The 10899-nt window shown below is 36.8% G+C and overlaps 1 protein-coding gene across 2 annotated transcripts; it reads left to right on the forward strand.

The window, feature by feature from the left end:
• Positions 1 to 394: 394 nt before the first annotated feature.
• LOC124055304 (T-cell surface antigen CD2-like) lies at positions 395 to 9770 on the forward strand. 2 transcript variants are annotated; one of them, XM_046381983.1, is made up of 8 exons: positions 395 to 599; positions 3367 to 3651; positions 3935 to 4008; positions 4947 to 5130; positions 5304 to 5366; positions 5535 to 5597; positions 5958 to 6172; positions 6917 to 9770. In XM_046381983.1, the coding sequence occupies exons 1-8, from the start codon at positions 524 to 526 to the stop codon at positions 6995 to 6997; spliced, it is 1041 nt and encodes a 346-aa protein (XP_046237939.1). In that variant the 5' UTR covers positions 395 to 523; the 3' UTR covers positions 6998 to 9770. The 2 variants fall into 2 exon arrangements, with proteins under 2 accessions (XP_046237939.1, XP_046237938.1); XM_046381982.1 differs by having other exon boundaries at positions 400 to 599; positions 5535 to 5612; positions 6917 to 9588.
• The last annotated feature ends 1129 nt before the right edge of the window (positions 9771 to 10899 follow it).

Below are 10899 nucleotides of genomic sequence, written 5' to 3' on the forward strand. Positions count from 1 at the left end.
GTCCAGAGGTACACTTTCTTCCTCAACATCAACTCACAAACAAATCTGTTCCCACAGATCGGTTACTGTTCCGTTTTGACGTGGACAACCTTATTTATCAGGTTAGAGTCACAACATTTTTAATTCTTTAAAAATGTGGAGGATCTGCCAGGAATGGAAAATGATGAGAAATTAATTACGGCATAAGGTGGCATTCAGAAAGATGAATTTAAGCTCTAAAGTCAAATTATAAGTTGCTGCTCACCAAAACAAGTAATTTTTGATGTACTGGGATGAGTGTATTATGATGATCTTTAAGTGGATACTTTAAATAACTGAAGCAATAAAGAAGTTCACTTTCAGTTTGCTCTCATTTTGTTTTTGTTCTTTGACAGTGAACACAGAGAGGGCCTCCTTGGATCACTTCCTCTGAAAACCAAAAGCGAGCACAGACGCGCGCGCACACACGCTTAAAGGAGGCAAACTAAGTGCTCTGACAGGAAATAACCTTGATAATGGAAAGCATTCTTCCTTTCAGCTGGTGATGGTGATGATGAAGATGGCTGCTTTCTCCAACGCGGCTGCACTCCTGCTCTTCTTCTCCGTCTTTGCCCCTGCAGGTACGGTTAAATTGTTCCGTTCCTCGTTCTCGTGAAGTAGTAACATATGATTTGAGGAATGGTTTCAGTTGTAAATTAAACTTGTAAGAGGAACATAAGATTTTTGAAGGCAAAAAAAAAAAAAAAAAATCTTTGAAAGAAAAGGAAAACCCATAAATAACTTTTCACTCAAATTGCTTTTGTAATATTTTACTTCTACTCACACTGCTTGGATAAGATCCATTAACCCTGCTTGTTCTGTTACCTGTCATGTTTTATATTTCTTGTTTTAACATTTACATTTATTTAAATATGATGCTAAAATCTGTTTCCATGTAAGAAAACAAATTTAAAGGCTGCAAGTGTAGAAATACTCTACACACAGTATACTATAAATGGGATAAATCCTGCTAGAACCCTAGAGTGATCCTCTAAATTTGACTATTTCATTATCCAAAATTCTCCAAAATTAATAGGCTGCTTTTTTAAATTCTGTTAATATGATTTAGTCAAAGTGTCACTAAAGGCGAAATAAGAAAACGTACATGCATAAACCTGATATAAAATAAGTGATATAAAATAAAATTGAAATAAAAGTAGAAATAAAGTTAAATAAATGTAGCAAACAGCCATGTTTGAGATGCTACATAATGTTTTAACTTAACAGGAGGATTTTTTTTTTTTTAATTTCATTTTAGTCTCTTGAATAACAATAATCTTTGGCAAAACATGTCATAAATTTGTTTCAAAAAGTGTCTCATGAAGAGTTGCTGGATCATCTGTACACCTGATGTGATGTCAATCAATATAATGAAATTATTTTTAGCGAATATGAGTGGTTTTAGTATTTGCTCAACTAAACAAATCATTACACATAACTATTATAATTATATCATCATATATTGCTAACCGGTGTTTCTGATTTTTAAAAGTTGATGGTTGGCTGGCTTGATGAAATGCTTGCAGCCTCGAAGGTGTGAAAATGTGCTGCATGTGAAAGCTTTCACGCATTAGTCTGATACTTCCTGGAATTTGTTCTGTGTCTGTTTTAAAAAAAAAAAAAAAAAAAAAAGCACAAAAAAAAAAAAAAAAAAAAAATCTTAAGTTGATAAAGAATTTCACTCTGTTCTCTTTAATATCAACTCGAAAAGCTCTATACATCCTTACTTGCATGAATGAAATTAAAGAAGGCGAAAATTTCATATCTGAATGTACTGTGAGCGACTGTGATTGTTTTTCTAAGTATGTTACCTGAGCTCTCGGCTCATCTCAAAATTTGAGATCAATTTCTCAAACTTTGATTTACAGTGTGCCTAATAGATCTGGCGACTACCCTTTTCTGTCAAGACATACCTGCATAAACAGGTGAAGAAGGAATAGTGTGGTAGAGAAAAAGACAATATTAAGCCTGTTACAAGTCAGTGATTTTGAAGCTGTTAACTTTAAGGTAAAATAGTTTCATAATGTTTTTTTAAATACGCTAAAATGAGCAGTCATTGTCAACCTGCTGACCCAGCACATTTTTCTTACCGGCACCCATTTTGACCAATGACTTTTGTTCCAAAGAAGCTTCTTGTTTTTTTGGTTTTTTTTATCATCATATGGAAAAATATGAGTGCGCTGCCTCCGCAGAAGATAAGTCATGTGCCATTAATAACCTGTGGGCTGACTTCACAGAAAATGAAACATACGTACTGTGATTGCAAGCGTGCCTAGAAGTGAGAATCTGTCTTAAGAATCTGCAGAAGTGGCAACTCAAGTCTGATCTTCACCTTTAGTGCGTGAAAATGAAAGCTGGACATTAAGAAAGTGTGTGTGTTTCCGTGTGTGGCTTCTCAGAAGCCTGCGGTCTAAGCGGAGACAACAGGATAAAATGCACACATCATCGATCTTCAGCGCCACACTGGCTTTGTGACAAGGTGGATTGGTTTGTGCAGACCAGCAGCAGGGTTCCGTTTTGTTGACGTTTGTCGGTTTCAGGTTTCACATATGCACCACACTTGAGCAGCTTCAAAAACAAGCTAATAAATAAAACCTTAACTGGCAATAGTCAGCATCTAATACACACAGTAGACTCCACTAGAACTTCAGTCAAACTTTATTCTGATTCTAATGGATTTTATAGATTTGTCCCTTGAATTTAAAGAAAAAACAAAACAGGTTGCTCAGGTAATTGGACAACATAAAATAGCGTGCGCTCTCACTAATTGTCATTGGTCGACCATTCGCAATACACGGCTCTGTGGATATGTGGCACTCGCTCACGTTTCGTCTCGCCTTTGAGAACGTTCACTCTGTGTTTCAGTGTCGCACGTACACTTTGACAAATATAAAAATGGACAACCCAAATGCCACTTTTTCCACCCCCCACTATTCAAAAGTGAAACCAAAATATCCCAAATACTAGCACTGCCGTCGATGATGTCATTTGGAGCCAGTGGAGCTGCTTATATCTGCCTGACCCAATCGCAAGCCTGCCACCAGAGGTCAATCACCATGTTTTGGCTTCACTTTTGGGGGGGGGGGGGGCTGTCATGCTGTCCATCCTCATATGATGGTGATAGTTGGTTAGACATGAGATAATCCAACATTTCAAGGCGATTCCATTCGTTCCATTCAACTCTTGTTACGTTTTAGAGTTTACAAATCAATCAAAATGACCTTTCGCCTTTTGAAAGCAAAAGAATTAATTGTAATGTGATGTGTTTGGAGCTTACATGTCTTACTTGCTAAATTTACTCAGTGCCATCTGATTCATCTTATCACCTTTCTCTCTCCTGTTCCATAGATTCTACCGGTTGTGATATGTATGGTGCAGCAAAAGCAAACGTTACTGTGCCACTGCCGTACAACCTGAAAAAATCGGACCATCTGAGATGGAGGCATGACAATTCAATCATACTTGATCAGAGGCCAAACAAGTTTGTGAAAGGCAGTCTGAGCGATATTACTGAAAATGGATCCCTGATCCTGAAAAATTTGGATCAGAGCAAAGAAGGAACATACACCCCCGAGATTTATGAAGATGGAAAATCAAAAGGAAATATGGGAAGCATAAAGTTATGTATATTGGGTAGGTAGCAAAAAACTGTGAGTAGATATCCTTTGTTTATTCAAGTCTTGATATGTTTTACTGTAAATAAGTTTTAATGTTGCACCTGAGTCAGAAACAAAGTCTTTTGCGAGTGTTGCATCAGAAGCTGTTATAAATTTTGAGTAATAGCATTTAATTAGTTCAGATGACATCAGTTTTCATGTTTTGTTTGTCGTGACAGGATAGGATAGTTACAGTATTTTTACAACGCATACTGAGAACTACTTCAAATGCTTGACTTCATCAACTCTTCTCTACTCAGAACCTGTCTCACAGCCTCAAGTGAAGATTCAGTGTTTGTCACCCTCTGTCAAATTTACCTGCGCTGTTGACAAGGTGAGAACAAATATGTGAAATATAACAAATGTGTTTTACTTACAAAGCAAGGCAGGGCCACATTGTAAGTAGTAAAATGATTCCCCCATCAGATTGTGTTTGTATGATGTGTAGTAAACAGTAATGCCGCACTGTAAAAATACTCATGTAAAAAATTTTTTACTAAAAGTATGACAGTAAAATAAAAAAAAAACACTTAAATATATTAGTAAGATTACAAAACTGTTATGTTGTTATTTGGGTATTAATGTAAAAGCAGGATTTTACTGTTGCAAATGGTGGAGCCCATTTTGAACTATTTTATATTAAAAAAAAATTCATAGAAATGAATGAGATATGTAATCACAATGGTTATCAGTTAATTTTCCATTAATCAGTCAATCATTATCATCATTATCAATCATTATATATAAAAATCTTAAATTGAAAGTGACTTGTATCTAAAGCTGTCAGATAAATGTAGTCAAGTAAGAAGTACAACTGCCTAAGTTGAAAGTGACATAAAAGAAACAAATGAACCGTTTGAGTTTATGGAAACTTCACAAGGGAAGTTACTGTTCGTTCCACTGGCTCAGATTCATTTCCGGAAGAATTACTAGTTAGCCCAGAGATCATTAAGATCATTTGCACTCAACCATTTTGTTGATGTTTTTCGAGCTCTCCAACTGCACATTGCCCCCACATAACAAGTGGACATTTGTCATTTTGCCTTGTCGAAGTAAACGCCCTGAGAAATTTTCAAAATATGAGCTAAAAGTTGTTCTGACACTGCAAAACACTGCGTTATTACTATTGTTAATTTAGATTTTCCAGCTACTTAGCTTTGTCTTCCCTATGAAAATAGCATTTTGTCATTGTCTTTTATGTTGCACTTGAAGATCTGCTTATTATCATGATATTACTCTGATCCATCCATCAATCATGTTTTTATCATGCAGGGCGACAATCCCACCTTTGAGTGGCTTCAGAATAGCAAGATACTGGCTAATGCTAAGGAACCCTTTTTGACCAAAACAGTCAAAGCTGTGGAAACAGCCACCTTCAGTTGCAAAGTTTCCAACAAAGTCAGTTCTATGACCAGTCCAGATGTTAAACAAAACTGCATCAAAGGGTCTGATAGTGGTGAGTTTTTCCACTTGTCAGTGGTCCAGCCACGATGGAATTCACACAGTTTGATCCAATGAACTAGAACTGCTGAATTGCTCAATGTTTTTTATTAGTATTGCATAATACATAAGAAGGTCCATCGAATCGAATAATAAACGTGTGTCTTCTCCTTCTCTTTCATTCTTAAGAGTCCCTTCTCAATAGAGAAATATATGGAATTAACATATGGATTTTGGTGGGCAGCGGAGGAGGTATGTTTGCTCTCTTATGAGGTTCTCCATATAGTAACACATTTTTTAAGCTTTAGATAACTTTCCTCACAGCATGCTGTACCGCAATGCTTAAGCTAAAGTGAAATAACGATAAAAAGGAACCACACTTGACTGAAACAAACTGCAATTATGATGCATCGTCGTCAGGTCTCGTTCTGGTGTTGATGATCCTCGTCATTGTTTGCTGCATACGGAACAAACGGAGAAAACGTAAGCAGCTTAAGGGTAAGGATATCATTTGTTAGGGTTTTTTTTTTTTGTCAAATAATGATTAAAATGCCAATATTTGAATCTGAAGTTGTCAAGGCTGGTGATTTACTCGCAAGACTCAAAGATTAGAGGATGACAAGGCAAGCAGGCAGACCCACAGGTATGCAGAAATACAGGCAGGGTGTCAGGTAACAGCTCCAGGTCTAATGCAAAAGCACAAAGCAGAAATCAACAAAGACACAATGGTCAGAGTAGGTAACTGCAAAGCTGATAAGGGAAATGAGAACAATTGAAATTGAAACTGAATAAATGTTAATCAGATATTACCCACAATCTATACTCATTCTTTTTTCTCAACAGATGAGGAGGAGCTACGTTTGCAGTTGGCCAGCGCTAACCAACACCATCACCAGCATCAAAACCAGCATCATCATCACCAGCAGCAGCCGGCCGGCCACACCGGTCCTCGCCAAAATCGCTCCAGACAGCAGCGCAACCAGCAACGCAACCAGCAGAATCCCACCCCTGACCACCCCAATGGTCAGCCTCAGCCCAGCCCCAGAAGACCTGCACAGGTAGGTCTCATTAATAGAATTTATGAGATTTGTCTTATAATCATACAGTCATGTTTAGGTTTGAAGTCTATTCAAACTGTGAAAGTTTAAATGCTTGAAACATTCTGATGTAACTATAAGATAAAGTTATGTCTTAGAAGTTATTGCAGCAATTTGGGGGTTGACGCCCTTCTTTTTTTTTTCCAAAGCTTTCGACAAATTTTAACCATTTCTGGCCACTTAAGAATTGGTAAAGAAAAGTCATGAAGATACTAAGACCTTGAGGAACAAAAAAATCCATATTGTGACTTGGTATCTAAAACCTTTGCATTTTTCTGCAGTTGGATGGTGTGCACCTTTGTTCGAAAAAACACATTGCTTAGCATGCCTGTTTCTGAGACTGTGGTAAAAAAAACAAAAATAATAGATGTGTGGATACCCACTGCCGATCATTGTGATTAACGTATTTGGGTAATGATTTACAATAAATACTCACTCACTAAAGTAGTTGCTCAGAACTGTCCATGGTGACATAACAACAACAACAACAAACACAAGCAGATTACAACACACTTTTTCACTTGTTGAGGGGTCTGCTGTGAGGTTTCTGCCTTCTAAAAGGCAGTTTTTCCTCTCCACTGTCGCCAAGTGCTTGCTCAAGGGGGAATGTTGGGTTCTCTGTATTACAAATAACTTGGAAAGTGTCATGAGATAACGTTTGTTGTGAATTGGCACTATATAAATAAACTGAATTGTTCCTTACAGGCCCCCAGACCGGCTGATACCAAAGAAGAGCAGCCTCCTCCTCTTCCTCAGCCGAGGAAGAAAGGTCCCAGAGCACCATGAGCGTGACAGGATACAAGCGTCGGAGTTTAGACGACCGGTTTGCTTCTCACCTTGCAACCTTTCTCTATTTAAATTCTTGTGTTGTGTTTTTTTTTTTGTTTGTTTTTTAACCAAAGAAGACCAAGCAAACTCGGCCAAGGGAAGCCGTGATTCGTGGCACTTCACCAGCTCTCTCTTGTGGTTTTAAACGTCATGATTTTCTCAGGGTGTACTGAACATCTTTATGAACAAACGGCAGGGTTTTTTTTTTTTTTTGGTTTTTTTTTATGGTTTAGTCACTAAAGCAAAGTAGCGGGAGCTGAATTCAAACTATCTACACAAACTTTTAGTCTTATTATCATCATCTTTATAGTAATAAAAACATAGATAATAATTCTTATTATTATTTTGTAAGTGCTTTAATTACTACATTGTGCTTTTTCTCAAGATATCAAACTATTATCTCATTAATTCATGCACTCACAATTGCATTCATTTGAAGACAAAAGCAAATATAAATTTTGGTGAAAAGCTACCACTTTTTCCCCCGGGCCCCTCTGCATTGCACTGTTTCTCTCAAGAACAAGAGGAAAGACTCTACGATGAAAACAGAGGCATACAAGGCAATAATTGCGAAATAACCTAAGGTTGACCTTTAAGATGACCTTTCCTACTTTTTTGATCTGTCGTTACAGTTGAGTAAGTGACATGTGTGAGGCAACAGACATCGTCAGAAGGACGTATGAATTTCTGTCTTTCTCAAGAACTCTGAACTTGCAGGAAGAGGAAGTAAAAATAGTGATCAAATGTCAGCAAACTCCATCTGAGTTCAAGTTTGGTGTTTGTGCCTCTGACTGGGTGTATATTTAGTTGTTACTGTATGAACTTTATATGTCCCTGAACATTAGTTATGTCTTATTTTGGGTGGGTGGGGAGGGGGGGGTTAATACTAACAAGTTCCTTCTTTCCTCTCCCTTAGAGTCAGAAGGGTACCAGTTTCATATTTCTAATATGAATTGTTAACTTGTAATGCTAGCTTAGCATTACAGAAAACCTGAAAATGTAATGTATCACAAGTTTATATGTGGAACAGTGGTGGAATGTAACTAAGTTCATTTACTCAAGTACAAATGTGAAGTATTTGTTCCTTGTGTGAGTCGTCATTTATACTTGTTCTAAAAAAAAAAAAAAATCTTTTAACAGCTATAGTTACCAGTTACAAATTACAAATTATGATCTGACATAAAAACAAATTGTTTTACAGTATAAACAAATTCAAGCTTAAACAGCTGAAAAGTAAAGATTTAATCAACGACTTTTTTTGTAAATGAATTAATCATTGTGACGAATTTTTCATGTAAAAAAAAAAAAAAAAGAAGTCATGGTTTCAGCTTCATTTTAAATAACAGTAAACTGAGTTTTTATTTGTTGTGGAGTGTTTTTTTTTTCCAGAGTACTTAAAAGTACTTTTACTTAGTAGAGGATCTGAATACTTCAAAGTGGGACAGTTTCTTGGCTTGTATTTGTATCTCTGGAGTCTTTATGCTAAGCTAAGTTATGCTAAATGACTTGCCTTTTCCATGTACGTTTAACAGACAAGACATACAGGTCTTGGTTGAATTTAAACTAAGAATGTCACCACAGAGCCATCAACACGTCTGATTTTATTTTTTAGACTGAAAGTACAATCTGCACACTGTCCTCTGCTCCCATACAGTTATTTACTTTTAATTTTTTTTTTGCTGTCTAAACAAACTGTACACATTCTACATTTTGTGCTTCTGTTTCCATGTGAATTTATCTCGACTTGATCATTTTATAGCAGATGCGTTGTGAAACGAACATGCCATTTGAAACGTTGTGTTTGTAGCGAAAAGTTCTTATTCAGAGTCGCGTTGGAGGGCAATCCTGTCTGATCTTTTTTTTTTGTGTATGTGCTGCCAACTTAAAAATGCTGATAACTGAGATAAGTTACATTTTCTTCGTCCGGGGGCCTATCGCGTGTCGTTTATGCTTTATTTTTTGCTTTCGCTTTGTAGAACACACCTTCTTCCTGAAAAAAAACAGACAAGTCAATCTGATCGTTGTACCAATGGTAATAAATTTCAAAGCTGTTTATTTACAGATAACTGAAGTGCGTTGTTCCACTGACACACTCGCTCAAGGCAGAATTCACCTTTTTGTGTGGTTTTGAAGCAAACGGTGTTAATTCTGATGTGACTTATCCAGCAGATTGCATGCGGGGCAAATGTTCTTTTTAAAGTGTGTCATTTTCACCTCTGCAGCTTTTTGTGTGTATGAATCACTTTACATATCCTGTCTTTTGGCTCTAAATGTGTTTGTGGTTTGGAGCGTTTTAGCTGTTTATGCTGAGCTACTGCTGAGTGCAAGATGGGTTATCGTGTGAGTGTGTGTGTGTCTGCTAGAGGGTTTCCTGTACACACACCCTTATGCTGAAAGACGACTACAGAATTTACCAGACATTTTTGCTGCTATTCTTCTTTGTCATTTGACATTTAAATTAATATCATCATTTCCTGCTGACGACTTTTCCCCCCCTATTGTGTCCCCTTTTATATTTTATTAAAAGTTGTAGAACACAGTAGCAGTAATATTTGTTAGTCATTCTCAATGTTAGCCATAAATGCTGCCATTTGATCAACTGCGTGAGAGTTTGAAGGTGCAAGATTTTGCACGGTAATACATCACATTCACGGCTTTAACAAGCAGTCCGTGCGATATTTAAAACAAGGGATGATGTGTTCAGTGCAAATAAAAAAAACAGTACACTGCAGATGAATTGGTCACAAGCAGTTTTTGACTGACGATCTGTCGCGCTTGTTCCCATAACTTTCAGCAGTTTTAGCAGGATTCAAATGCAAAAAAATACCAAGCAAACAACAAAAAGACAGACAACAAAAACAGGTAGGCGAGTAAAACAAGAAGAAGCAGGCTTGGGCAAATTCAAAAAAGAACTAAAAATCACAAACTTCAGTGAGAACAAACCACTAGAGAATACTATATTAAACAAACAAACATGTGGGTTAAGGACACAGGAGGATCATAAGGGACAGGTAAACTAACCATGGAAATCACAATGGAGGAAAGGTCAAAACATGATACATAAAAAGGAGAGTAAACCTACAAAATAAAACAGGAAATAACTAAACTTTAGACAGTTTTTGGCTTGTGCCCTCAAAACAACGCGACGTTTTCTCAAACTGTTTCTCTGAAATATTTTGAAAAAGCTAAACCATATCCAATATTTCACCAAACAAGAGTTTTACTCAGAGTTTTATCTTGCAGACTTGTTTGGGATTTTGTGCCAAGAACCACTGAGACTCGTCACAAAAGTGTTGGCTAAGTGCAAACCGGCTAAAAATCTTGTCTGTGTTAATAACCACCATGCAAGCACAATTTAGCATCTTGACATACTTGTCCAATGCATATTTTATTCATGTTAATGTTAGAGGTTGTGGTTCTAGTTTTTGTCTTTATTCTCATGGTTTATTTATTGTTTAATATTTCTATGGCTTTTTATTGTTGCTCACCAGTTTACATGGCGAGGTGTGGGTAAGCAGTGTGGCTGTCAGTCAGAGAAAAGAAAACATTCAATCTGTATTGACTCATCCTCTCCACTAGATGGTGCTGTCGCTTCATGTCCACAGGGTCAATCAGTCAAGTCAATCAACTCCAGATCTGCTGTCACAACAGTCAAACCTAGACATTTTTCCAAATCCATTGCTATAATTGATCTCTTTTTCTCTCTCTGAAGAATTGATTTAAATCTGTACAGATGAAAATATTTTATGATGCTGCTTTCTTGCTGCGAATCAGTATGAAGTAGAGAAGAGATTTCAAGTTAAATCTGGGTTTATTGTGGAAAATGCATAGTATCTGAGGTGACTGGAAGTGACTGGTTT

Source organism: Scatophagus argus, chromosome 24 (assembly GCF_020382885.2).
Source record: "Scatophagus argus isolate fScaArg1 chromosome 24, fScaArg1.pri, whole genome shotgun sequence".
NCBI classification, from domain to species: domain Eukaryota; kingdom Metazoa; phylum Chordata; class Actinopteri; family Scatophagidae; genus Scatophagus; species Scatophagus argus.

Coding starts and splice junctions, on each gene's coding strand:
- LOC124055304 (XM_046381982.1), top strand. CDS start 524: ATGGTGATGATGAAGATGGCTGCTTTCTCCAACGCGGCTGCACTCCTG. Junction 4,009..4,946: donor TTACCTGCGCTGTTGACAAG/GTGAGAACAAAT, acceptor TTTATCATGCAG/GGCGACAATCCCACCTTTGA. Junction 6,173..6,916: donor GCCCCAGAAGACCTGCACAG/GTAGGTCTCATT, acceptor TGTTCCTTACAG/GCCCCCAGACCGGCTGATAC.